At 38.6% G+C, this 27,848-nt stretch overlaps 3 protein-coding genes across 4 annotated transcripts; 2 read left to right on the plus strand and 1 right to left on the minus strand.

Annotated features, from left to right (window-relative positions):
* Window positions 1-7: 7 nt before the first annotated feature.
* Window positions 8-6,732, minus strand: itk (IL2 inducible T cell kinase). Its single transcript, XM_034121161.1, has 17 exons — window positions 6,468-6,732; window positions 6,221-6,325; window positions 6,018-6,099; window positions 5,585-5,710; window positions 5,372-5,409; window positions 4,748-4,899; window positions 4,562-4,627; window positions 4,394-4,448; window positions 3,865-3,944; window positions 3,483-3,625; window positions 3,264-3,338; window positions 2,331-2,499; window positions 1,616-1,832; window positions 1,463-1,527; window positions 1,225-1,343; window positions 464-621; window positions 8-357 (listed from the first exon to the last, which is right to left on the minus strand). Exons 1-17 carry the CDS (start codon window positions 6,603-6,605, stop codon window positions 301-303), a joined length of 1,845 nt encoding a protein of 614 aa, XP_033977052.1. The 5' UTR covers window positions 6,606-6,732; the 3' UTR covers window positions 8-300.
* Window positions 6,733-8,189: 1,457 nt separating this feature from the next.
* On the plus strand, window positions 8,190-10,583 carry med7 (mediator complex subunit 7). Of its 2 annotated transcripts, none has more exons than XM_034121453.1 (2): window positions 8,190-8,317; window positions 9,335-10,583. In XM_034121453.1, the coding sequence occupies exons 1-2, from the start codon at window positions 8,249-8,251 to the stop codon at window positions 10,106-10,108; spliced, it is 843 nt and encodes a 280-aa protein (XP_033977344.1). In that variant the 5' UTR covers window positions 8,190-8,248; the 3' UTR covers window positions 10,109-10,583. The 2 variants fall into 2 exon arrangements, with proteins under 2 accessions (XP_033977344.1, XP_033977345.1); XM_034121454.1 differs by having other exon boundaries at window positions 8,264-8,411.
* Window positions 10,584-11,731: 1,148 nt separating this feature from the next.
* lonrf1 (LON peptidase N-terminal domain and ring finger 1) lies at window positions 11,732-26,338 on the plus strand. Its single transcript, XM_034121293.1, has 12 exons — window positions 11,732-12,386; window positions 13,920-14,038; window positions 14,580-14,702; window positions 16,005-16,187; window positions 16,881-17,007; window positions 17,219-17,294; window positions 17,496-17,610; window positions 18,520-18,641; window positions 18,800-18,958; window positions 21,494-21,656; window positions 21,767-21,916; window positions 23,912-26,338. The coding sequence occupies exons 1-12, from the start codon at window positions 12,089-12,091 to the stop codon at window positions 24,059-24,061; spliced, it is 1,785 nt and encodes a 594-aa protein (XP_033977184.1). The 5' UTR covers window positions 11,732-12,088; the 3' UTR covers window positions 24,062-26,338.
* The last annotated feature ends 1,510 nt before the right edge of the window (window positions 26,339-27,848 follow it).

The following is a 27,848-nucleotide window of genomic DNA, read 5'->3' on the forward strand; positions in this document are numbered from 1 at the left end:
AAACATGTTTAATAAAAAAGAAACTGTTTAATTGACAGTGCGTTAAACAGTGTTAAAAAGTGAAACTTTTATATAAACCTGCAGTGTGTATGGAGTGTGTGAGCCTTCTTAGGAAAATACTGTATACAAAGAAAGAGATAAAGTGCAATATCCAGCAATTTGAAAATGGCTTGTGTTATATAATCATCTGAATGAAAACAAAATCACAGATATTTGACAAGTGATTGGTGATTAATTAATAAATTAAATAAATATAGCTATTTTCATAGGTTTCAAACTCAGATCCTATCTTCACTGGTCTTAGACTGAGGCCAGCTCATGCACGAGGAGAGCAAAGGATGGGCGGTCTTCTGGTTTCTGAGAATGAGAACATGAAAAAAAACATAATTATAAAGACTTTTGTTGCATGAATGTTGTGTACCTCAGCAGTTCTTCTAGGAAAAATGTTAAAATGTGTGCCCACCTCCTTCCAGCACCACTCCATGAGCAGGTGGACGGCGTCTGGGGCCAGACGGGGCTTGAGGAGCCTCAGGCCCATGTTCAGCGACTCCACCACTTCAACATTGCTGCGGTTGTCATAAGGGAGTCGGCCCTCGTTGTACACCTCCCACATGAACACACCTGAGCAGGGGTCAACAGAGAAACTGTTAGATCAGATGTAAACAGTTTAAAGTGATGCGGTAAAAACTAAAATCAGTTCATGTGTGCCTGGTCAGTTATTTGCATGGTTGCTCCATGCAAGCTGTTTTGCATACATTATTTTGCGTGCTTCCAAGGACTTATGTAACTTTATTTTATCATAACTGCTCGTCCACATTTGACAGTTTACCTTTTTCAATTTGTTTTGTCATCAGACACGCTCACCAATGTATTATATCTATGTATTTATTCTATTTAGGGGTAGGTGTCACCGTAAGCTCTGTTTTCTGTTTTTAAAATTAAATCAGATATCACAATCACATCTATGTCCTAAAAAATCAGTTTCCTTCTGACTGTGGTTTCAAATCATAGACTTGTTTTGTCTAGCTTTAGTGCACTATGCAACACCATGCTATCAGGGAAATCAAGGTGTAGGGCATCAGCCACCTAAACTCCTCACCAAGACCTCCGGTAAAAGCTATTCATGCAATCTCAAAAAATATAAATGTTTAAAAATGGACAAAGGAAGGATGTTATTTTACTATACTTGAAAGTCTGTGCAAAGATATGTAGTTATGAACACACCGAATGACCAGACGTCGGATTTGCTGCTGAACTTGCAGTACTTTATCACCTCGGGGGCCGACCACTTGATGGGGAACTTGGAGCCCTGTGAGCTTGTGTACTGATCATCAAACACAAATCTACAAAATGGAGCGGGGACAAACACGTTTATACAGCAGTGGATGTAAGACAACATTAAAATATAGTAAAACTAATACTGTGATCTAGACATTTAAGACAGATTTAGTGAAAAGCATACCTGGTCATGCCAAAGTCAGATACCTTCACCTCATTGTTCTTTGAAACTAGACAGTTCCTGGCAGCCTGCAGATGAAAAAGAAGCCAGGAGGATTATTTTAATGTTATGTAAATACAAAAGTGTAACATAAGAAGTGTTTATCTGTCAGGTTACCAGATCTCTGTGGATAAAGTTGGAGCTCTCCAGGTATGCCATCCCCTCACTGACATCCAGACTCATCCCCAGCATTGTTTCCTTAGACAGTTGTCCTTTCCTGGCTCGCAGGTAGTCTGACAGACAGCCGTTCTCCATGAACTCAAACACCAGACACATGGGGGAACACTGTGTGCGCACACCATAGAGCTGGACCAGCTTACTGTGGGACAATCTCCTGCGAAAAACACAGAAACAGCAGCTGAAATCTAAAATGTAAATTATTATTTTTTTGTTGCAATTTTTGGGGAATAGAAAATGTAATCCAAATGGAACTATGCAAACTAAATCTACATGTCATACTGAAACATCTTTAGGTGTAATAGTCAATACAAAAACATAATAAGTTTGTGGGTGGATCCAAACAAATGTGGGTTGGAGTTTCATATGAAAAAAATAACTGTGTTAAAGTTCATGTGCTGTGTACGTGTGTTGACATGTCATGTGTTTCATTTTGTATTTGTATTACTATTACTCCTTATTTCCCTTTTATCTTATTGTATTAATTTTACACATATCCATAGTATTATGATCAATTTTAAATCCTAGCGGGAAAGTGTTACTCTACTCCCTTTAGGGGTTCTTACCTCTCTGCACAATACATGCTGTGTTTGTTGTTATAAACTTCTGTAAAATCACTTACTTTGTGCTAATAAACGTTATGGAGTGCACTTACATCATGACCCTTGCCTCCTCTTTAAAATCCTCGTCTGACATGCACTCTTCTCTTATCATCTTCACTGCCACCTTATTCTCCCTCCATCTCCCTTCCAGCACAAGCCCAAACTGTCCGCTGCCTATCTCCTGACCCAGGGTCAGCTCTGCAGGGTGGATTTCCCATTGGTCTGTTGAGAAGCAAACAGGCGGAAAACAACAACACTTATAATCCTAAAATCAACAAACAGGTTAGATAGACTTTTATTCTTAAAAAAGTACAAAAGTTACGCTGCATTACGATGACCATTCCTGAGCTAATCCATTAGCTGCTGGCTTTTAGCGTGCAACACTGTTATTTTGAAATATTAAATGTCAAAAGGAAATTGAGCCGATTTAACAGCTTATGTGTGATTGATATTGTAACACATGTCAAAATAGCTGTTGTAAAATCATTATTCTACGGCCTCTCATGGCTAATTGCAATAATTTGACATGTTTTTACAAATACGTTTTCACTGTTTCTCTAAAGCTTTAAGGAATTGTATGGAACCTGAACCATTAATGGAGCTACAAGCTCATTATCTTTGGTAATAAGTATTAAGAAAAATAAAGAAAACCTGCTTTGTATTTAATGAAATAATTAGGATGGGTACTATAGCAGGCTGTGCTGTGTCTGTTTCTTTTTTTTCTTTTTTTCTAGTTTGTTGTTAAAATAATAACAATACACTTATAGGAAATAAAAAGTACACAATGATTAGCTTTTTGTGTTATGATCAAATAATTCTGAGTTGTTGCAGAACACCAAAGAGTCAAAGGGAGAACTGAACACACCCTGAGTATTCTTCTGTGATTACCACAAGAGGTCGGCAAAAACAAGAACCTCAGCATTTAAGTCATAATTGTTTTGAGCTGTAGTTTACCCAGCAGTTTTCACAACAGAACATCCTCCTACCTTTGGAGGGATCAGCAATGTCCGGAGAGCAGCTTCCATCCTGAGAGACAGGGTGTCTCAAACGTGTTATCAGGCCTGCCACACAGATTATAAAATCTTTTTACAAAACAACTAAGGGAAACACATTATTTTGACAGTTGTTATTATGTGTATGAAACTTCCTTTTGGAAATGTATCTTGTTTTTATAACTGTTGAATGCAGAAAGCCAGCAAACTTACCAGCAGCATTGTGTTGGTGGTAGTGGATGAGCTCAGGAATGGTGGTGAACAGGTACTTCTCTGCCAGGTAAAATGCAGCCTCTCCCCTTTCTGTTTGTCTAATATGGTAATGTATAACTCTCGGAGTCTTCTCACCATTAGACCTTGAGGAAATAAAGAGATGTTTTTTTTTTTGTCACACCCAATTTCCCAAAGTGGGAAATGTTCACAACAACTTACGACAAACAGCACAAGGCGTGGCGAGATATTATTAGATATGCTAGAACATGTAATTATTTATGCAAAGATTCATGTCATCAAATATATCAGTATATTGAGCATCATTATTATCAATAGATCAAATGACATTATTTATAGTTAAATATGCATTAAGGAGGATTACCCAGGGGCTTTGGTGAAGACTGAAACAGTGTAGACTCCCACATGACTTGAGTCACGCACCATAAATGCACCTTCTTTTCCCTTAAAAGTAGAAAAATAATAGAAATGAAACAACAAATGTAAATTGTTAGACATATGAATTGGTTGTTTGTTTAATCTGCAGCTAATACCAGCAGTCATTTTTATGAATAGATGAAGAATTGCTGTTTTAACTCCAGCTTGCAAAATGAGCAAAGCACAACAAGGCAGGAAATTGGAGGAAAGACTGTGGTTGTTGCGAGACATCTTTTTACTTCCCATGTCTTCTCACATTCTTGATGTGCAGGTGCGTTTGCATTATTCTTTGCAAAATGCAATAATGCCGTGGGTGGCACAGTCACAGCTAAAGTGCACTGCGTCACGGGATGCAACATGGTGCTAATTACCATTATAACTTGGAGCATGTTTCTTCTGTCAAAACATGGCCGCAAGCATAAACAAATGAAAATGGAATAATTATTTGATTCTTAAACACTGACAATTTGTTTTACCTGTTTCACTAATAAAGTCTCTGCTTCCCCTCTGGTCATGTTTTTATTGTACCATCTGCGAGAAAACAAATGAACCAGAAATAAATTGATCTTATAAACGGCATAATGGCTTTGCAGATGCCCACATTTTAAATTGAAGCAACGAGCAGAGAAATAAATCAAACTCACTCAAATCTCTGGAAGTTGTTGCCAGTTTTTTCAGCTAGGTAATTACTGGGTACAAAGCCAGTGTTGCTGAAAAGGTGTAAGGAAAAATGATTCGTTAATCATACACTCATTATCATTCTAACTATAAAAAGGGGAATTATTCTGATTTGTAACTAAGCTCAAGAGGGGCATTTTTATGTGGCTTACCCCCTTCCATCCTGCACGGCCCACCACTTCGAGGTGGAGCTGTTAATCAGGGTGTACGCCTGGTCCTTCTGAAGGAACAACTCATCGTTTCTGACCGGAGTGTAGTCTTGCAGGGCAAAGACCATTCTCTGATCTGCGTCATGCAGTCCCATCTGGCAGTAATAATAAAAGGAAATGTATCCAAGTGTCCAAAAGAAACTGATTGAAAGACTGAGCTTAATGAATTTCAAAGTAATCAATTATTTAGTTTAAGCAACATATATTTTGAGGATGAGTATTTAAAATTAACACAAAATGCTTTAGCTGTTTATCTTTTTCTTAAAAAAAAAATGCATGTCAACAGACAAAAGAAACAGACTCTCAGAAACGAAACAAAAATCCTCACAATGCTACTTGGGTTTGTTGAATGTAATAATTACCATGTTGTGTTTTACAACACACATTTATTATACAGGAGGTCAAGCAATTTAGAAATACAGAAAAACAAACCAATATGCAATTGGTAAAGTAAACCCAATGAAAATCAAAGACATTACTTTGCCTATCCCATGTCATTTGAAGAGAACAAACTAAAACAAGAATAAATCATTGGCAGCACATGGTCTTCATGATTCAAAATGGTACCTCTGGATCTGGGAGTTGAGGAAGAGGCTTTTTAGAAGCTGTTGAATTAGAAAAAGGACATTTGAATGTATTTAGTACATCCTAACACAAATAAATTGTAGAATGCTAAGTATGTAACACTTCTAAATGTAGATCAAGGTGGTCTATATAAGGGCCATGTTGAGCTTCAAATACGCATATGCAAAACAAGAGAAGGGAAGATATAATACAAACCAAAACCCCATGGGTCATACACATGACAACCTGTCGCCAGTTTTTCTGTTTGTTGGCAACATTTCCATTTTCCCTCCATCCAGAAGTTTGGGTGGTATTTTTCAACCAAACTGTTATGCTTTGTCTCTATATCAGAGACAATTAAAGAAATACGGTTTAAGTTTACATCTTATGAATTTTAATCAAGTGTTCACCATAATGGGTTGCACCGTCATTTACTGAAAAAACTGAAACGTTTACTTTGTATTATGTCAACAAATTTCACATAACTGTATGAGGTTAGTTCAAAGCAATAATATTAAGTTGAAGCTTTTTAAACTTAATATTATTGCTTTCAACTATCCTAATGTGAAATGCCTTGACATAATACACTTAATTGGAGTCAATTTTTCAGTTTCTTCAGTGTTGTTGTCTGAAACAGGATTTTGTTTACCCTCTTTGAGAGCTTTGACCCATCTCTGACGGCAATCATTGTCTGGGGCAAAAACGTATAAGTAGTGGTTGTTGTGAAAAACCTGAGGAAACATTTGAATTTGAGAAAATAGTATTTTTGTTCTTGTGTTTTGTACTACTACATGCTTAGTTATACATCATACTTGCTATATATAACACTTGAAATATTCTGTATAACCTCACCTGAAAAGGGTACTTGTAATTGCAAGGTATTGGGGAATCACTACACACAATCTCCACACACTTAATTCTGGACAACTCAATGCAACCTTTCTGCAAGGGCTTTTTCTGAAAAGAATAAAAACATCATCTTAACTTTATGTGTGCAAATAATAGCTGATTTCCCTGAAGCACAATTTACAGACTCAGCCTCCAGATTGTAAATTCCACATTTAAATCCAGATTACTCATGGGTTAAATGCATACTTACGCCATGGCGGCATTCAGAATACTTCAGCTCTTGGGTGTCCAAAACAAAATACCTCTCCTTGTAGTTGCATGGTGAAGTTCTCTTCTTTTGTTGAGACTTTTTAATCATAGTTCCATTCAAAATCACCCTGGGGAACATGGTAACAGCTATGAAAAACACTGTGAGAAACTGTGCTGGTTTTTGCCGTGCGGAGAGTGATTTAGTGCCTAGCAGTGAAAAAAAAAAGTGTGGATTAACACTTGCCGTGGAGTTTCCGGAATAAAGTTGTTGCACTAGGTGAACCACATCCTTACGGCATGAAATGGGTTGTGCTTTTGTATACACACACACACACACACACACACACACACACACACACACACACACACACACACACACACACACACACACACACACACACATTACACACACACATTACACGCACACACAAACCATACAAGTGCTCACATGAACTTTCACTTTAGATGTTGCAACAAGTCAGTGTGTTTGCAATACAAGAATTCATTTTTGTTCTCAGCACTTTTGAACCTTTTCCACCAACATTTGAATTCTGATGCTGGGACAATGTTTAAACAAAATGTGAAAATCTAACAGGGGTGTTAAGTCAACAAAATATTTACGCTAGATTTCCCTAAAAAAAACATAATTTATTGATCAATTCAAATATACTAGAAAACAAAATGACTTGGGCATTTAAACTGAATATTAGAATCCAGGCAATACAAGGTAATTATTGCATTTCTGCATCAATAATAAGGATTTTGAATAGGTGTTTAGTAGTAAATCCTGTTGTTTTGCCTTAATATAATTTGATTAACCCCCACTGTCTATCGCTGCTTTTGTAAAGCGACATACATTGAGACATAATATAGGTGATTGTTTGGTTATGTAAGGAAAATTGTTGATTATCACTTCAAACAACAATGGATTTTTACGCTGTGAAGAAAACTTTTTGAAAGTCCCGCTTTATTTAGTGACACTTTTACGGTCCCCTCACCTCCGTCAAAACCTTCACAGTTTATCCTCATAAATCATGGAAGATTTGATCGATGCAATAGCACCACCATAAGGGCATTTAAAATAAGATAAAATTGATGTTTATTAATCCCTTTGGGGAAATTCAGGAGTTTAAAGCAGCAACAGAGTGAGATTGAGAGTGAAAAGCAGGACAGTACAGATTGGAAGTAACTGTTAAAACAAGAAATGAATTAAATGGCCTTATATATATAAAAAAAATCCTACCAATTATATACAAGTTGGAAATCAGTGTCCCAACACTTTCAATTAAAACTAAGTACAATATAAGGTAAGAGTAGTGACAAAAATTGGGAAAAGACAAGAAAAGGTAGAAAAAAACGAGATCTTCTAAAACAGGTTGAAGCTTACGGCGGCGCCAGGAGAGTAGTCTAGCCTAAATCACATTTTTTTTGATGAAATTGAGATATATGTCATTAGAAGGGGTACAAATATTTGTATATTTTGGTAAATATATGTTTTGTAAAATGTTTAATTACCTTACTATTACAGTGTGGTGCGACCAAAATCACATAAAAAATGAATGGTCTCCTGACTGTTTTCTACACTTATTGTGAAGAAATATTATTTTATATATGTCTGATGATGTTTTCTTGTGTAAAATATATAAAAACGTCACTATTATTATAACTGTTACTATTACTATCAGAGTTTATGTGATACATCACACATTAAGCTTTTGGTTATCCACACTCCAGCTCAGTAGGTGGCGGTAATGAGCCTCATACGATAGGTGGCCGCCCGCCATGAAACCATGGGAAGAACTAAGAAGAAGAAGACGTTCAGCCAATGACAGAACCTCCATGTCAGTGAACGTAAGGCTAGCTAAAAGCTACATGTTCAATTTGATAACTTGGTGACATTTAATACGTAAAGTCTACTTCCAGCAACTGAGCAGCCATTTAAAGGGTTTGTACAAGTGTTATCGATGTTTTCATTTCCTTCATTTGTTAGAGTGTGATACCGCAGTCATTAAGCTAGTGAGCAGAGGTTAGCACAAGTACTGTCCACTGCTAGCCTGCATAGCTAGTTAGCTAGCTACGATTTTTCTCTAGATAGAAATGGTTCAGCTAAAGATTACGTCTGGTTGCTAATTTATGAGCAACACACTTACAATGTTAACACATGTTTAGCTAGTGAATGATAATATCTGCTCACCAATTGTTGAGACAGTTAGTCGCGAACGTTACTTGCGCTGTTCGCTTGTCACGTTACCAACCACTAACAACTTGCTTTTAGCATTATCACATTACATTATATGGAAAGAAGATCTCGACGCTGCTGCGAGTGGAAGCAGCCATATGTTGCACTGATTGATGACAAAAACGTGTACAGAGAAGCTTTATCGAGGGTTGGAAACTAGTGGTTGAACATAATTATGAAAAGGCTATATTGTTAAGATGCGTTTACTGGTAACGTTACAATTAAACAATATCATTATTTTACTCCACACCATGTAGGGTAGTTTGGGTTATTCTTTGTTTTTTACAGCTGCAATTACCGGTTGGTTTAGAAATGATTATAATTCACATACAAAACAGGAGAAGCCCATGAAACGCATCGCATCACTGTTAATTAAAAGACCCAAAATGAACGTTGTATAAACCACTGGACTGGCCACAGCAATAACTATCAAATAAAATACTGATATCAATACTCTGAGAATTGAATATCGCAATTGTCTGTAATTATGTTGTGTTCTTGCTACTCACATAATGTTGTAGTAGACAATAAGCACTCGACTGTTGCACAGGATATATGCACTTATGAACATTTATTTGCATGTAACTTGGAAAACAGCCTTTTTGACATTCTTTTCGTTGACGTTTCAGGCCAGCATCATGGGTGAACCACAGCAGGTTAGTGCCCTGCCTCCTCCACCTATGCAGTACATCAAAGAGTACACGGATGAAAACATTCGCAATGGTCTGGCTCCTAAGCCACCTCCACCCATCAGAGACAACTACATGATGTTTGGCAACCAGTTCCAGTGTGACGACCTCATCATCCGGCCACTTGAAAGCCAAGGAATTGAAAGGCTCCATCCTATGCAGTTTGACCACAAACGGGAGCTTAAAAAGCTCAACATGTCTATTCTTGTGAACTTTCTGGACCTGCTGGACATCCTCATTAAAAGCCCTGGCAGTATAAAGCGTGAGGAGAAGCTGGAGGACTTGAAGCTTCTGTTTGTTCATATGCACCACCTGATAAATGAGTACAGGCCACATCAAGCCAGGGAGACGCTGAGGGTGATGATGGAGGTGCAGAAGAGACAGAGACTGGAGACAGCTGAGAGGTTCCAGAAACATCTGGAGAGGGTGGTGGAGATGATCCAGGGGTGCCTCGCCTCTCTGCCTGACGACTTACCACAGATAGAGGGCCTGGATGGTGCTAGTGATGGGACAAGGAGTGTGTCTGCAGCCCCTAGTGTGGTTTGTTCCTCTGGACAGGCCCCCAGGCTGAAAACAGAACCGATGGATGTAGAGGAAGCAGGGGCTAGCTGTATGGCAGCAAGTCACCAGGACAAGAGCGTCCCTGCTGCAAAGAGGGACAAAATGTGGGACAAGGATGCTGCCATGTGCAGTATTATTGATGAAATCGCTTAAGTGTTCCGTCGAGTAGTCGTGCTTTTTTTCGACACCAAAACTGTGTTTTTTTTGTATGCTGTACTTTGAGCAAGTATATGAAAACGTTTGGTGTGTTTTCACTTGGACTGCAATCCTAACTGGAAGTGAATGGTGTTTTATTTAAAAGCCATTATGTAGATATTATTAACAGTTTCTGTGTGGATATTGAGCATTGTAAATATAAAGCAGACCAACTTGGGTGAGAACTTTCAGTTTTTGTAATAAAATCAATAAAGACAATTGCAGTGGGAGTGACATGCTGTTTTCATTTAAACTCAATGTTTTAAGAGAAGATGGTTATATAGTCAGTCCTCCTAAAGCCCTCCCCTTTTTGCATTTTGTTAAAGCACTTTTATAATGTGAACAGTGTTATGTTGCTTTCTTCATGGAACTGTTTTCATTTCAACACAAAGCCAAATCCTTCCCGGGTACATTAAAATATTAAAAAATACCTCCTTCTTTGACTCCTGTAAGAAATGATTTATGGGAAAAAAAAGCTTGCACACTAAAGCTAATTCAAACTTAAAGTGGCAAAGTGAAATATTTAATAAAGAATCATAAGAAGACATCATTGAATATAAAATAATAACAAGAGCAAGCAAATATGTAGTTAGAGAAACATTTAAAAAAAATGCAAAAGCAATAATAGTAACACATTTAAACAAAAGTTAAGTAAATCATTTATTAGTAAGTCGCTGTAATAAGTGTTTAAGCCCTGAATTATATGACAAGACCTATGGTATTCAGTGTGCTTTTTCCACAGGTGGGGAGCATGGAAGACAAAAGTTGCTTCACCTCACTTGGTTTTGATCCTGGAAACATTCATTAGACCTTTGAGATGACCCGAGGGATATGGATGCTACATTATTTACAGGTAAATAGGACATGTATTTAGGCCCAAGACCATTTACTACTTCAAAGACAAGTAACTGATTTAAAAAAAAATGAAAATCTATCCTTTTACATACAGAAATGATTCATTGACTGGATAGATGTGCTCCAATGTTGTGTTCCACGTGAGGTAAATATGTTATGTGTTTCTCTATGTACATACTACATAAAGGTCCCACCACCTGACATGCAATGACTTGCATAACAGATTTGCAGAAGTTTATCTATATCATGAGTAAAACTGCAAGAAACAGTAACTCAGAGCATATTGTTTGCACCTCTAGGCTCTGTCAGCTCTTTCTAGCCATTCTACACCACGTGGCCTAATTTTTCGGGTATATAAGCAGAATCTGGGGATGAACACCACTGGGTTTATGTCATGAAACCAGTGACATAACCCCCCCCCCCCCCCTGCGATTATCCTCTGCTGGGATTCCCTACACCGCGACAGGGTATTTTCCATATAGGCCTACTGCACTCTTGACTTGAATTATAAAAACTACCGTGATTACATTCACGACAATATCAGTTTACAACATACCTCCCAGATGTGTTAATTCTACCGAAAGAAATCCAATAACTTTTGTCGCAGGTATTATGTTATGAAACTCGGCATCCTTGGTTTCACAACAGGGCAGAGAGCCCTCCTTTCATCCAATCGGATGGCGCGCTGCTGCGTCACGTGGTCTTTATTTATGTAAGTAATGGTGTAACAGTAACCCAGTTTTGTGGCCGTGGATACGTCGCTACAGGGGTTAAACGTGCACACGGACTACTAAAAAGAAAGACTACTAATATGAAAATATTCTGATGTGGTTCGCGTTGCGTTTGTGGAGTTCGGAGTGGCGAGGAAAGCGGCGCATTGACCTGCAAGCTGAGTCGGGTTCGAGCAGATGTGATCGAAGAATTAAGGGACACATTAACTGGATCGTTAGCTGTCAGTCTGTTATTTAAGTGGTGCATGCAATACTATTTCACAGACAAGACTACCAGCCCTCGTCGCTTTGCCAAAAAAGCAACCTATTTTCCCGTGGGACGTTTTTTTTCCGGTGACATAACCCAGCCACCATGGATATATTGGAGTGTCCGCTCTGCCTTTTCCTGATGTGCGAGCCGGTGACCATGGCGTGCGGCCACACGTTCTGCCGGAGGTGCGTGGGGGGCTACCTGCCGTCCAAATGCCCGGTGTGCAAAGAAAGGTTAAAACAAAGAGACGTGAAAAGCATGAAGAACAACATCATGCTCATCAGCGTTATCGAGAAGTGCTGCCCCGACGAGACAAAGACCAAGTGCCAAGTACAGGAGAAGCTAAAATCCAACGACTTCACGGAAGCTTTACGCATCGCCAACGAGGGGTTAAACTTAGGTAAGGGACACATGCACAACACCATAGCAACAATACAGTGCGTTTGTTGCTTTTTGGTGTCAACCTAAGCCTGCGGCACTGCTTGTATTAACAATTTCCCAGGATTAAGTAAGGAGGCAGACAGTTCAGAGTCTTACTTTTACGCACTGCTCACAGGTTTGGCTTGTGCCCAGTGCTGGTGACAGATGCATCCCATTCTGCTGTCCAGTGACTCCAGTCTTAATTTGCACAGCAGTGAGACACAGGAGGTGTTATGACAGAAAACAGAAAACTTGGTGGGTCAAACACAGATCCTGATGCCTTGTATTCACAATATAAAGCTATTGATGACCTAAATATATAACTGGGTCAGTAAACAAGTATCCAAATGCCCCCCTTTCCAGAAGATACACAAATTTGATGTGCTGCATAAGAAGGATGCACTGGAGAAAGTTAGTCAGCATCAGTCTGGTCTAACTTGTCGCCTGTGTGTGTCAGCTGTCACATTTCTGTGGTCATATCATGGTTGGAAAATAAGGAAACGATTAGGAGGACGTGATGTAGTATTGTTATTAGATTTATAGAAACACCCCTGCAAACAGAGGACATTATCTTCACAGTTACTTATCCTCCGTCTGTTTTGACCCTATTTTCTCCATGCAGCAGCAGCAAAAGGTAAAAGACATCTTCTGCCCTATATGAGTGTATCTTGTCCTCGGGATCATGGGAGTGTTTGTGCTTCGGTGAATCGGCCTTCTGTTGGATGACCTACCTGTTTGCCATCTTGGCAAACCCAATTAAATGCTGCTGCTTCCCTCGCTCCATCCCTCTTTAAACTTGTGTAATAATCCCCGCCGGGATGATTCGATGTTGACATCATGTTATTCTCTCGCCATTGGATTTTTGAGGTTGTGCCTTCACTTTCTGATTTATTATTGCATAAAGTGGGCATTGTTAAAAGGCTGTCTGTAATTAAGGCCTATGCACAGTCAATGCATAAAGGCTTGACACAACAACTTTATATAATAGTAACTCCATAAACCTTGAATGCACACTCATGCACAAATGTTTTCTTCCTTAAGACACAAGCACAATTAAACATAACCATTAAGTGATTGTGCATATACAACATATTTGAGATTTGAAAGTGTCCTAAACATATGCATTACAATCATGTGAGCAAATCTTTTCATTCTTTTGAATTTTGCACATTTCAGTATAACACTTCCTCCTTATTCAAAATGTGCCACTTTAAAATATGTTGTACTGTATTTTTTGTCATATTTTCACTGTACTTATCTTACATTTCTTGTATATTTATATTCTGTGTAAATATGTCTCTTTTTTTGTTTAAAGTCTAAATAATAACTATGTGCAAACCTACTTGGCAATAAACCTGATCCTGATTCTGTAAAAGGAATACAAATGTTGAATGTTTGTATGTAGAAAGGCATGTAAATATAGTCTATAAGCCACAGCTCTTAAAACCCTGTTCAAATGAGCCTATATAATCTCTTTATTTTACTCTCTCTTTTGTTTGTTTTTCATCCTCAGTCCCACATGATCAGAGTTTGAAAGTGTACCGAGCTGAAGCTAACTGGGGCCTGATGCGCTTCTCTGATGCTCTGACAGACCTCGACTACCTCTGCTGCCTTCGTCCTAACTGGACTGAGGTGAGTGACTTTGACAGTGTTCAACAGATACACTAGTTCCACTTGTATAATCTGTTTTTGAAGTTACCCATTAACAACACCAATTTAAGGGCTTTACTTCAGTTCAGCCCCCTGTGCAACTCAATGCTGAATCTCACCAGAAATGCACTGTTGGTTTTGTAACATGCATGTAACAACACACACATAACCACAAAGAAAGAGGTGTGGGCCCTTGTATTTTTAGAGTTTAATCTAAGCGTGCTAAGCGGTTTTCTCTGCTTGTATTGATGTTATGTCATTAACAAAGTTATGCAAACAGATTCTTATGTCATTATGTCATTCAGCCACTGGGTGGCTCGCTGCATATGCAACAATGATCTCTGTAGGATATTCATTTATATTGTTTTTTTGAGAAGTGTGCAACACATTTCTCATCCCATTTCAAATGTCAAAACATTTATCTCTAGCAAAAATAGGGGATTATAAATGACATTGGGTTATTGATGACTTCTTTCACTCATACAGGAAGTGGTGTGCTGATGTCCCTTTTCTGTTTGTGCAGGGCTTTCTTCGTAAAGGGAATGTTCTGCTGGAAATGGGTCAGCAGACAGACGCCCTCATCCAGTTCCACCGTTGCCTAAAACTCCAAGCTGACTTTGCCCCTGCGAAGAGCCAGATCAAGAAGGTGTGTTGATTTTAGTAACCGCTCATCAAAGGGTCCTTAATGGAAAGTAACACCAAGACTTAAATTGGAATATATTGGATCTAATATTCCAAAGAGCTTAGGTAGCATTTGTATATAGTGATAAAGTGTGTTGTTTTATTTGTTCTTTCTGTGAGAATAGCAGCAGTGCCAGATTCAGACTGACACATGCACACCTCATGCATGCCTATTAGGTGATCAGTTACCTTCCATAAGTTGTTGTTGTAAGAATTGATAAACCTAAAGGAGATTAGCGTTTCAATGTTTTTATTTGGCCACATCATGGTTCAATATGCTGCTATTATTATCATTACTATTAATCAGTGTTTGGGAGTAACTAGTGGCACATTTAAAATGAAACACATGCCATTTCATCACTTACTGATGAAGAAATATGTATATCCTAAATATATCCTTCACCGTTTTAAAGGGGCCCTATTATGCAAATGTTCGGGTTCAAAGTTGTATTTTGTGCCTCTACTGTGACATGTGTTGTTGCTTTAATGTTCAAAATGTTTTCTCATACTGCCTGTGTTACATAGTGTAATTATGTTACGAAAGTAAACAAGGGAGTCAAATCGAGCCGTTTCAGGCAGGGGGGGGGGGGAGTGTGTGGGAGAGAAACTCCCTCTGGAGGGAGCTTAGGGAATTTAGCCTTTGCAGAGCGTTTGCATGCACACACGTCTATATAACACACTACAAGAAAGGGAAACCCATAAAGCATAATATTCAATTCAATTTTTTAAATTCAAAGGTTTATTGTCATATCGTATACACAACTACGGTGTAGCATGTAATGAATGAGAAACTTGGGTCACAGGTTCCTCAACAATGGAAATTCAAGACATAAAACACATTAAAAAAACAACAACAACAATAAAAATAGTGCAAGCTCAGGCATTAAGTAGTCTTATGGCCTGTGGGATAAAACGGTCTCTGAGTCTGGTGGTTTTAGCTGTTGCTTAATAGAGCTCCTTTAAGGTTTAAACTTGTGTTTTAGGACTATTCAGTTTTATAGCCCAGTTCAAAAATACCTGTTAGTGAAATAATCAAATGTAAGAAGTTACATTACTTTCACAACTTTTGAATTCAAACAGTATACATTTAATACTATTTAATTGACATTCATTTTACATGCAGGGTGCATCAAATGTTTGCAAATATGTTTTTTTACATTTTTGTTTTATTTGATTTGGTGTTTAACACTGGGTAAAACAAATAACACTTTTATATTCATACCTATTTTGTGACTCATTTTTTATCATGACATCTTTCATATGGCAGATTCTGGAGGCAGAGGGACAGGCAGTGCCGGAGGAGGGGTCCTGCATCTTGCAAGTGTTGTCCGAGTACCTGAAAGGGACCTGCCCCATTACCAGCCTCAGTGGCTCCCAGGGGCCAACTCACCCTGACAAACAGGCATGTGGGGACGATGGAGAGGGAAAAGGGAGGAGAGAGGCACACGAGGTAAGCTAAGAGAGAATATTAACAGCTCTTATGTGCACTTTAACTTATAAGCATGGAAGGTGTGAATGCAAATACATACATATAAAAATGAGTCAATACATTGGCACAAGGACTTACTTTGCCATCAGCAAACCCTTTTAAACTGTGCAATTCAGCATTCATTTTTTCCTGATACTAATACACCACTGTATATTTTGTGATATACATGTTTAGATAACATTTTAAATTAAAATGTACTTCATTTGATTTGATCATTTGTTGGGCATTTCTACGTTAACTGCTAATGATTATATATATATATATATATATATATATATAAGTCTTAATTCTATTATATTTTATCTTTTTTTTATGCACATTCTTACTTTCTTTTATATATTAATTTAGTTAAATATATATTTTTTATTCTTCTTTTCACCTTTTATTTTAGTCACATAAAACCTAATTTCTTTCAAAATAAAAAGGTATTCTGATCATATCTCACCATATCATAGGATTATCATATCCTAACTAATTATTATCTGTGTTTATTATTTTATTGCACATTCTTACTTTAAATCCTTCTGTTTTTAAACATTTGTATTTTCTTCTTTTACTTCTTTTTGTATCTTTTATTTAAGTGCAACAAAACCCAATTACCTAGGAATTTTCTTTTTGATTCTGATATTTTAACTACTAACTATGTGTGTTTAGGGTTCCAAGGTGAAGTATGATACGGGTACAGAGTGCTGCCTCAGCCTGTGCCAAGCTGTCTCCTTCCTCCCTGCTGCTGAAGAGGACGAGGAGATGATGATGAGGAGGGAAGATGGGCATGGCCAGGGTACACGCACACACACACAGCAGTGTACACACAGACACACCATTATGATAAATTGTCTGTCATCTTCATCTTCATTGTCCTCATCATGAATCCTCTTTGTCACTGTTGCTACAAGCAGCTTTGCGGTAACACCCACCAGATGCTTTGAAATTGCATAATAACCATTAGTTCTTCCTCAGCTGGGCATCATAAAGCTCTCTTTGTGTTTCAGGTGAAAGTGGTCACAGCAGGGAGAAAACTCTGAGTGTTCTCACCGTGTCAGACTTTGAGTGCCCTCTCTGCATCAGGTCGGTGTTCTCTATTCCCTCTAATCAATAATGCATTGCTGTCTTAGTGTCATAAATCAGGTTAATCCTATTCTCCTCTCTCTCTGGTTAATGTTAATCACACATACAGTATGCTCACAATCACTCACTAGACACTTTACCAGCAGCACAAACATCCATCCTCATCCTGGTTGATTCAAATTCAGTTTTTCTCCTCTGAAGGTTGTTTTATGAGCCGGTCTCCACTCCCTGTGGCCACACCTTCTGCAAAAACTGCATAGAGAGGAGTCTGGACCACAACCTGCGCTGTCCCCTCTGCAAACAGCCCCTACAAGAGGTGACTATCAATTCATCACAACTACGACTATCTCAGACCCTTCTTGGCCATCATCCTTGCAATTCCTCTTCCTTTGTCCACACAATTGTTTTAAGTCCGATTAGCAACTTGAAACACAGGAATTGAGTTGTAGTTATACTGCTAATCTCTACAAATAGATATACTAAAAAATAATCAGCATCAGCATTAATACTTTCATTAATACACCACAGTTTATTTTTTCATTTTTTTCACAACATTTATGGTTGTTGTATATTGTAAAATGTGCACATTTGTAATTCAACTTCATTAGAAATGATTGTTTACAACTATTTTCATTTCATTCTATTTTATCTTTTACTACACATTTTGAATCTACCTTCTTATTTGTATATACAGTTTTTTATTTTATTTTACTAAATTGAATTTTGTTGAGCAACTGTTAAAAAAAACAATTTGCCTCCGGTTTAAGTAAAGATTCTGATTCTGATCAAGCTAATAAAAACCTTTGTCCAATGCCTCTTCTGCTCTCCATTAAGACTGTGAACCTGCATGCCTGTATTTCCTGCTCAACTGGATTAATCAGTACTTGTCCGACTACAAAAAAACTAAAAAAAAACGCCCTGCGATACATGTATCTGTGTTGTTGCCTTCAATAAATCTATTTTTAGACATGATAAATAACACTGTGTTAATCACCATTTGAATACATGTATCCACTTGCATACAAAGCTGAGAACAAAATCTTATATCCATATTTTAAATTGCTTTGCAGGACATCATTGCACCAAACTATATATTTAAATGCTTGGGTTTGTTCTTTGTTGCAGTACAAAGATAACCATTTTTTACTATACTATTATGTATAATTGGTTATGAGCGTCATCAAATTGTAATTATGGCTGATTATGTTCACTTTTCTCTTCCCAGTACTTTAAAAACAGGAAGTACAACCCCACGGTTCTGCTTCAGGACATCATGACCAGTCTTTTCCCTTCGCAGCTGGCAGAGAGGAAACAGGTCCATGAAACGGAGATGGCTGAACTGTCCAAGTAGGCGTCCACCACACACAATTTACACCCGTGATTCATTCTAGCAACTCGCTAGCAACCATCTCGCCTTGGTCACACAAATCTCTCCCTTATTCTTTATTTTTTTCTCCCTGCTTCCAACTTCTCTTCTCTTTTCTCTTCTGTCTCCTCCTCTGTAGTCTAACTAAGGACATCCCTATATTTGTGTGCACGGTGGCGTACCCCGGCGTGCCCTGCCCCCTGCACATCTTCGAGCCTCGATACCGGCTGATGATGCGTCGCTGCATGGAGACTGGCACCAAAAAGTTTGGCATGTGCAGCTATGAGCATGGCAAGGGGTATGCAAGTTTTTTTTGTGTATTCTTTTTGTTGTTGATTTGGGTAAATACTTGTGTGTTAACTTAAGCAGCATCGAAATATTGCCAGTTTAGACGCAAGTGAGGTAAACGCATTTACATTTCCACAGGTGTGTTCAGTTATTTAGAGTATGGGTATGGGGAGACTATTTTTGAAATGTACCTCACTGTGGAACTCGCAGCAGGCGAGGTGGAGCCTGATAGGATTGTCCACCGTGCAGGAAGCACAGTGGGCAAAGTTTAGATCAGTCATAAGTGACCCTGAGTGGGTGGGAAAAAGCAGCATGGTCACCAATCTGGTGCTGGAAATGTTTGCCCTCCATCAGACATTTGCTTGTTCTGTCACTGTATTTGATCATGCCATTGCATTTTCCCAGCTGTTATGAATAAATATCCAATCGCAACTAATGGGCAAAATAATGTTTGTAAACACTCCTTTAACTCATTATATTGATTATGCAACTTTATTAAACTTTTTTGTGTAAGTAATAATAATACATTTGATTTTTAGGCGCCTTTCATGACACCCAAGGACACCGTACAATTTGTTAAAAAGAAAGAAAACGCTAATAGGCAACAGAACATGATAAAAACACAAACAGGAAATCATGGAGGAGACAGTCAAGTGGACACAAATGAAAACATATAATGGGGAGCACAGTGAGTAGGCAGATTTGAACAGGTGGGTTTTTAATTGGGATTTGAATATGGTGATTGTGTCTGACTGTCGGATGTGCGGGTGGAGGGAGTTCCAGAGTCTGGGAGCAGTGCAGCTAAAAGCCCGAGCACCCATGGTGACGAGGCGTGGGGTGGGGACGGTTAGCAGACCAGCAGAGGAGGAGCGGAGGGAGCGTACTCCTGAAGAAGGTCAGCCAGATAGGGGGGGGGGGGCAGGTTATGTAGGGCTTTGTAAGTGAGCAGTAGGTTTTTGAAGTTGATGCGGGATTGAACGGGGAGCCAGTGGAGTTGGATGAGGATGCGGGTGATGTGTTCTGAGGCCTTGGTGCCGGTGATGATCCGGGCTGCAGAGTTCTGTATGATTTTAAGTTTATTGATTACATTACATTACAAGTTACTTGTTAGACGCTTTTATCCAAAGCGACTTACATACTCAACACTGTGGACAATCCCCACAGGAGCAATTTGGGGTGAAGTGTCTTGCCCAGGGACACAACGACATGCTGACTGCAGTGGGGTTTGAACCTGTGACCCCCTGATCCCAACACCAAGGCTCTATCCACTGCGCCACACGCCTCCCATTGATGAGTTTGGTGGGAATGCCTGAGAGGATGGCGTTACAGTAGTCGATGCGGGACGTGACAAATGCATTGACCAGGACTTCAGTGTTTGATCGAGAAAGGGATGGGCGGAGTCTGGAGATGTTGCGTATGTGGAAGAAGGCAGTCCGGGTGATGTTATTTACGTGAGGTGAAAATGAGAGGGAGCTGTCCAGGATGACACCAAGGCTCTTAACTTGGCCAGAGAAGGGGATGGGGTAGCCATCAATGATGAGGTTGGAGGCAGGGGAGGGTGAGGTTTTGGAGAGGGTGGTTTTGGTGCCAACCAGCAGGGCTTCGGTTTTGCTGCCGTTGAGTTTTAGGAAGTTCCTGCTCATCCAGCTCCTGATGTCCTGGAGGCAGTTGGTGAGAGAGGTTGGGGGGAGGGCAGTGTTGGTTTGCTGGAAATGTAGTCCTGGGTATCATCGGCGTAACAGTGGAAATGGACATTATGATGATGGAGGATAGTGCCAAGGGGGAGTAGGTAGATAATAAACAGGAGTGGACCCAATACTGACTCCTGTATGCCTCATTAATAACATGTTAGTGGACCCCCCTTTAAAAAAGAAAATGCAGTTACATTTATGACATTTTTCAGATTTTAATCTAAACGTCAATGACAAGCTACTTTGCTGAGATTATACCAAAAAATATATATATAGAAATTCTTCTTCAGTAATTCTGAACCTTTTTATGTACATGACCCTGCCTGGAGAGGAACATTTTTATGACATAATATACTATGTATTATTAATCACTTACTGGTGGCACACTATACTTGATTTTCTATGACATTTGTATGACATACTGTACTATGACTTTTTAAGTACTTAATTTATTGCTTAAGATTTTTTACAACGTACTAGCCTATGATTTTAATGTTACATTTCTTAACCTTTTTTTCAACATACTACACTGTAATTATAAAATAGGATATGACTTTGACAGTTTAAATGCCATTACTACTAAAGCTTTTTATAGGACTTACAACACTTTTAATTGTTTTAATACATTTTCAATCGTAAACAATGGCTTTGACTTGACATTTTTATGATGAATCAGAAAGCATTATTTTGACAGCATCATAATTCACTATAAATGTCTTCATAATGAACTACAGATGTGGTCTTCAAAGAAAGTGTTACCTATTCTGACCTATTTTTGTTTTGATACTTCAAATTAAGGAATAAATACCAGTGAATTAATTTGAGACTTTGTGGTTGTTCCTGCTGTGCCTCAGGTTTTCAGACTTTGGCTGCATGTTGGAGATCCTCAGTCTGGAGGTGCTGCCTGATGGACGCTCCTTTGTGGACGCAGTGGGAGTCAGCAGGTTCAAGGTGCTGAGGAGAGGTCAGCGAGATGGATACAGCACCGCTGATATCGAGTACCTGGAGGACCTGAAGGTCCCAGAGATGAATTACTTAAAGCAACACGTAAAGAATATTCCCTCTGAAAATATTACAACTTGAACCTCTTCTCACTTTTCCTCCTGTCTGTGTCCTCCTTCTCGCAGGTTGAAGGCAGTGAGTTGGAGGTTCTGGAGGGTCTCCATGACAGTGTGTACCAGCAGGCTCAGGACTGGTACCAGCGCCTGGCCGTCCGCATCCGCGATCAGATCAGCAGGCAGTACGGCACCATGCCAGAGAAGGACGAGAACATTCAGGTCAGCACACATGTGGTTCTTACTGTAGATTAACATCTTATTTTCTAGCAGCATCCAGGAACCACAGAGCAATATTTACTTCTGTTTTGTCATGTTGCCCACGGCTAGAATTACATTTCATTACAGACCAGAGTAACATTACAATGTGGAGAATATTTTTGTTGTAGGACTTTTCTACCTATTTATGTCTTTGTAAGTCATTATTAACTTAGCTAAGGTTAATGCATCGATAACTTTCCAAATTCATCAAACACATGCAGTCGCTATCTAGCATGTCTACTTACCTTCTTTTAAAAATGTTATTATGTTTTATCCATGGTCCATGAATTAATTAGTGATGAAATTATATTTCAAACACGCTTCTAATAAGTAAATTGATCACCGGGAAAATAATAACTGCTTTTATTGTCAAAGCTATTAGTTATTGTTTTATGTTTATACAGTACATACCTTTCCTGCATTCAGAGCTCCCTTACTGACAGTGGTAACAAAACGCAATAAAACAGACTCTATGTTCATCGGGATATAGTTCCAGTTGAATGAAAAAACATTACAGCATGCATGATAAGATTGTGATCTGGAAGAAGAATAACTTGATGAGCTCTAGTTATCTTTAACTGACAACAGTATGTTTATTACAATACACATCTGATCAGAGAACCCTTTAGCATAGCATGTTTAACTGGACCCAGACTTTCCAAAACTTAAACAATCACATCACATATTATCACGTATAAATCCCCCACCAGGGAGGAGACTAAACAATGTGGAGACCATTCACCGTGATATTCAGAGCCTCCACATATAAAGCATGCCAAGTGTAAGGTACTCTAATGGCGCATTTCCACTACACGGCCTTGCTTGGCCTCGCTCGGTATGGCTAGGCCTCGTTAGGACTGGCTCACTTTATGGCGCATTTCCATTACAGTTTAGGAACTGGGGTAGTATCTATAGTAACGCAGTGTAGGCGGACCCGTGACGTCATCTTCAATGAGAACCCCAGAAAAACAACACAGCCGTTAGCTGTTAGCACTCAAGCTCACAGCTCCTCATATCTGTTCAGAAACTAGACAAAAAGTTAAACAAGTACACACCACAGACTGTCTGTGTCATGGCGAATACAGTCGCTGCTTTATTTATGTCTGTATAGGCCGTTGTTGTGAGTGTGGACGGTCGGAGCATATACTGCGTTAGCTTAGCCAATCTCCATTTAGAAAACACGCATTTTAAAAGGTTTTTCGCCTGCCGTCTGTCTGCAGACTTGTCAAAGCATTAATTCATGGTTTTTACTAACCGGTATCAGTATGTTGTTACTTCGGCATCATTTTGAAACGTGTATTACAATTAAATCACGGTCAAATATGTTCATCTTGTTGTAGTTGTAGCCCCCTTGCCAGCGATTCTCTCTCTAGTTTAGCATACTCAGCCCGACTCAGCCTGGTTGTTCCTGGCCCTAGAACCACGATTTTATGGGGCCAGAAAAACTGTGAATTAGGACCCACTAGCCGGTACTAGGCCAAGTGGAAACGCAACCAAAGACGGGCCGCTGACGTCACAGCTCTCTTAAACGGGGCTCCGCGCTGTAGTGGAAACGCGCCATAAGGCCTCTCAAAATGCCAAGGCACACAACATACATTCCTTCACAGTTGTGAAACCATGATTGAAAATAATTTTTAGAAATACAATTTCAAGGATTAGTTATATAATTTAGAGAAGAAAACATCACATTTAAGAAAAGAAAAAAAAGAATGCTCTCTCAGAATAAAAAAAGAAAAAACTACACAATTTTGTGTGAATTTCTTTCTTTTTTTATCAAGCGTTTTGTCAAGGAACCACATTGCTTTACTGAGCAAAATTGGTTCCTTTTTTCCCAATTTTTTAAATGTGTGACCTTAATTCTGAGTATTTTTCTAAAAGGTATTTTTTTTGTGAGTTTTTGACTTGCATTATACTTTATGCATTTATCTATGCTAAACCTGTGTCACTCTCCTCCAGGCCTCTTCCAACGGGCCGGCCTGGTGCTGGTGGCTGCTGTCCGTCCTCCAGCTGGACCCTGCCTATCAAACCACCGTCCTGTCCCTGGCCTCCCTCAAAGACCGCTTGGGACACCTCCGCCTCGTCCTGGAGTACTTTTCTCAGAGCTAGACCCCCCTTAGCTCACTGGTATTGTGACAATGATAAACCAATGAATCCATCCACACAGAGATTACAGTTGTACATTTGGCTGTTTTGAAGTTTGCATGTGTTCTATTTCTTACACCGTCTTCTTCCCCATGGGTTCAGAGTATTTCCTGAACACACGTTGTACATGGCTGACCAAAGATGCTTCTTACTTAGGTCGATCGAAGGTGGTGAATTATTATTTCTTGATCAACTAAATCAGTTTGAAAGACTAAGCACTATGTGTCACTGTTTTTTCTCTCAATTGTAAACATGAGGAACATACAGCGTCAGCCAAGCTAGGACAGTATGCTGAGCTGTTATGTGTTGCCTATTCAAATCAGACTCCTTGCATTAAAATAGCGTGGTTTGGGAATTAACATTAATAGCACACACACTTTGTAGAGATTTATAGACAATTATTTCAGGACTATGCACATCATTATCAAAGTGATTTGGTTATTAGCCATAGGGCACTGCTTGTAATTCTGATTCTTTAGTTGCATCTATTGGCCTTGGCAACCATTGACTATGGCTCATTTTATACGATTTAATAACCTTAAGAGATCCCTATTTAGTATTAGACATTGCAATACTAATTTGTAATTTCACATGAAAAGGCAATGACTGGAGGATCTTTTTTTAATAATGAGAACTGCTGCTGGGTGACTTTCAGGATTTGTCATCAAGTGCTGGGAAAAGTCTGTGAAATGATGACATTGAGGAGATCAGTGAATGGTAGGCGTGCTGTACCAGCTTTGTTTTACAGTATAAACCTGTGTGATGATGCAGCACTGTATGTATGTATGTAATAAGTAATTTTTCTCTGGAGCCATTTTCCTGATTTTCATTATCCGTTTTTTTAAATGTCATATGGTGCGGTGTCAGCATTGAACATGGCTACTGTCAGTGGTCTGGCGTGAAGCCAGGACAGAGTGTCTTGTGCAGAGATAGCTGTAACATAATGTAGTGAGTGTTTGACCAGGTGCCTGGCCCCAGCTGCATCTCCCCATCTGTGTGGCCCCTCTACCACCAGACATGGTGCCTTTGAGTGCCTGGGCTAACTCAGCAGGAGGCTACAAGTCTTACACACGTTCTATGATAGACTGTGCTTTTGTGTTTTATTTGGTGATTTTTATTTAACATAGTGCTATACATTCCATGGAATGTTGAAGCAGCAATGTGGCGTATAGTTTACAAACAAATAAGAGCTTTTAAGGAATACTTCCCCCACTAAAGGGCAATGTTAGTAGATGGTTTTTCCCACAATTCATCAAGAATGTTTTCCGGTTTTTTATTCTTTGTAGGCAGTTTTCTTCAAGAATTCAGAGAAAGTAATTGACATACAAATGGTCATTTTGGGGGTGAAGTATTCCTTTAACTGAGTGAAGCCTTGAGCTTTTTTTTACCTTGATAAATGTGCCATAGATATATCCATGTTATGTGTTTTTAAAGGAATAGTTAACTAAAAAGTGTTTATGTTTTCTTCACCATGAACTCTGAGGTTAGTCTTCATCAACCCTCATGCCTTCTGTATGGTGGATACTCTTCATGGCCAACATATCACGTTAAACAGTCTGATTTGAAAACACACTCATAGATACAGTTTGTGTGACACGGTAAATCAGCCCTGCTAGTGTGGTAAAGATATATAGTAGAATAAAATGGGTAATCGTGAGATATGCTCAGAAATATTCCACTTGGGCCAGCCAATGGAAAGACTGTTGGATAGTGGAGCAGCATTACCCACCCAATACACAGACTGACTATTGCACTCCTGGACACTTACACTACTTAAGATCAAGGAACACTGTCTCTGAAGATGGATGAATCGACCTTTGTTAATAAGCTGACGTTTTTAAAGCCATCCAAGAATGAAATTGAAGTGAAAGATTTTATGGTGCCAGATATCACAACACGTTTTTAAGCTATAATTGTTGATTTCACTGAAAAATACATCTTGCTGCTACCAGAACATTCAATGTTCTCTCACAGATAAAAAGGGATTGAGATTCTTATATAATATTTGAATGAATTGCCTTGTAAACCCTTGTGGTAACTGCATGACTACAAGCCCACAGACATTGAGGCGAATTCCTCTGCCCTATCACTTATCAGAACATTTATTGTTTTGTTTTATTTTCTGGTGCACAGCTGCAGTTTGTCACTTTTTCTCTCTTTTTCAAATCGTTCATATTTTGCGTGTCTCTTTTATTACTTGTAGATGCCAACTTTCAATGAATAAAATGGTGATCACAGTAATCCGTCTTGTTTTCCTCTGTTTAAAGGAGCACTTTATCTCTCTGTGTGCATGTTACTTCATGATAAAATGGCAATTACATTTGAAAATAAATAACTTCTAATGCTGTAAACTTAGGACAACAAGTGACCCTTTCTCCACAGCGACTCCTTCTTTATTAAAACGTTCAAACGTATCTGGGAAAGGCTGTGAAAAGTTTCAGAGATGTGTTCTTATTATGGGCTGTACTGCCTAAATAGTTTTGGAGCTAAATTAGTTATAAAGAAAATGTGGAAAATTGATCAAATGACTTATGAAAGTCAATGGCTAAAATGAAATACAATACAAATACTGTACAACATTTGATGAAAGAGTCAATAGTAATGTAGTACATCATGAATTTATAGTATAATATAGAATGACTTAAAGTACGTCATAGTAAATCACTCAAAGAGGGCATTAAAAAAAAAAAAATTCAGTCATAATATGTTATTTCTTAAAAAATATATAATACAGATGTATTTAACAAATCAATGTGAAAAAAAGGTTAACAAAGTCACAGTAAAGTATGGCATAAAATTACATTACAAATGTAATGGTATATTTTGCCATCAATCAATCAATCAATCAATCAATCAATCAATGTTTATTTATATAGCCCAATATCACAAATGTTACATTTGTCTCAGTGGACTTCACAGTTTGTACAGAATATCATTCAGTATGACAATATGACACCCTCTGTCCTTAGACCCTCACTTCGTACAAGGAAAAACTTCCAGAGAAAACCCCACAGTAAAAAACATATATATATGAAAACATATAATTTAAAAAATATAATTTAAAAAAACATTGTTTAATATGCCATAATACTGCACAATGGACACTGAGCAGTATTAATTAGAGATACATGTGTGCGCTCTGTGCTCAAATACCTCCCCATTAGTCCGATAACAAACGACCCACTGAAACAAAGCAATTTATGTCTCATTCATCAGTATTCAGTCCTCTGCCTCCAAGTCAAGAGCAGTAAATATTCTTAATGGTATTACTGTTTATTTGCTTGCCCCCTGGATGACTTTTTAAGTGTTATTATAAATAAAGCTTTTCAAAGCAAATTCTGCATTATCTTTATTTAATGTGCCTGACAGAGTGATTTGAATGTTAGGCGGCCAATTCTGTGGTCATTAAGGTGGCATTACAAGCCACGTGGAAGGGGTTAGATATATTGCAATTCCCAGCATGACAGAATTCGGTATAAAGGAGGGGTGATGGCAGTGAAACGTGTCTCACATACTGATAGAAAGACACTTGAATTTAAACAGAACATTACAGAGAACTGTGAAGTGCTGCAGCCGGGTCAAAGAAGCCTTGGGTTTACACTTGCAGCCAGAAATGAAAGCTATAAAAGATAGACTCAGTATTTTCAGTGTATGTCCAATTGGAAGAGTCAATGTCACTTTGACTGTATTGCAACCGAGAAGTTGGTTATGGATATGATCATAATGTTTTGTATTTTCCTTCATTTGCGAC

The sequence above is a fragment of the Trematomus bernacchii genome, unplaced genomic scaffold, assembly GCF_902827165.1.
Source record: "Trematomus bernacchii unplaced genomic scaffold, fTreBer1.1, whole genome shotgun sequence".
NCBI classification, from domain to species: domain Eukaryota; kingdom Metazoa; phylum Chordata; class Actinopteri; order Perciformes; family Nototheniidae; genus Trematomus; species Trematomus bernacchii.

What these genes read in the sequence shown, in the direction of transcription:
- itk (XM_034121161.1), bottom strand. Translation starts at nt 6,605, where the DNA reads ATGTTCCCCAGGGTGATTTTGAATGGAACTATGATTAAAAAGTCTCAA. An exon ending in CTCAACTCCCAGATCCAGAG is followed by an intron (nt 4,900 to 5,371) that starts GTACCATTTTGA and finishes TATTACTGCCAG; the next exon opens with ATGGGACTGCATGACGCAGA. An exon ending in GTCTTCACCAAAGCCCCTGG is followed by an intron (nt 3,626 to 3,864) that starts GTAATCCTCCTT and finishes TATTTCCTCAAG; the next exon opens with GTCTAATGGTGAGAAGACTC.
- med7 (XM_034121453.1), top strand. Translation starts at nt 8,249, where the DNA reads ATGAAACCATGGGAAGAACTAAGAAGAAGAAGACGTTCAGCCAATGAC. An exon ending in GAACCTCCATGTCAGTGAAC is followed by an intron (nt 8,318 to 9,334) that starts GTAAGGCTAGCT and finishes TTGACGTTTCAG; the next exon opens with GCCAGCATCATGGGTGAACC.
- lonrf1 (XM_034121293.1), top strand. Translation starts at nt 12,089, where the DNA reads ATGGATATATTGGAGTGTCCGCTCTGCCTTTTCCTGATGTGCGAGCCG. An exon ending in CAACGAGGGGTTAAACTTAG is followed by an intron (nt 12,387 to 13,919) that starts GTAAGGGACACA and finishes TTTCATCCTCAG; the next exon opens with TCCCACATGATCAGAGTTTG. An exon ending in GAGATGGCTGAACTGTCCAA is followed by an intron (nt 18,642 to 18,799) that starts GTAGGCGTCCAC and finishes CCTCCTCTGTAG; the next exon opens with TCTAACTAAGGACATCCCTA.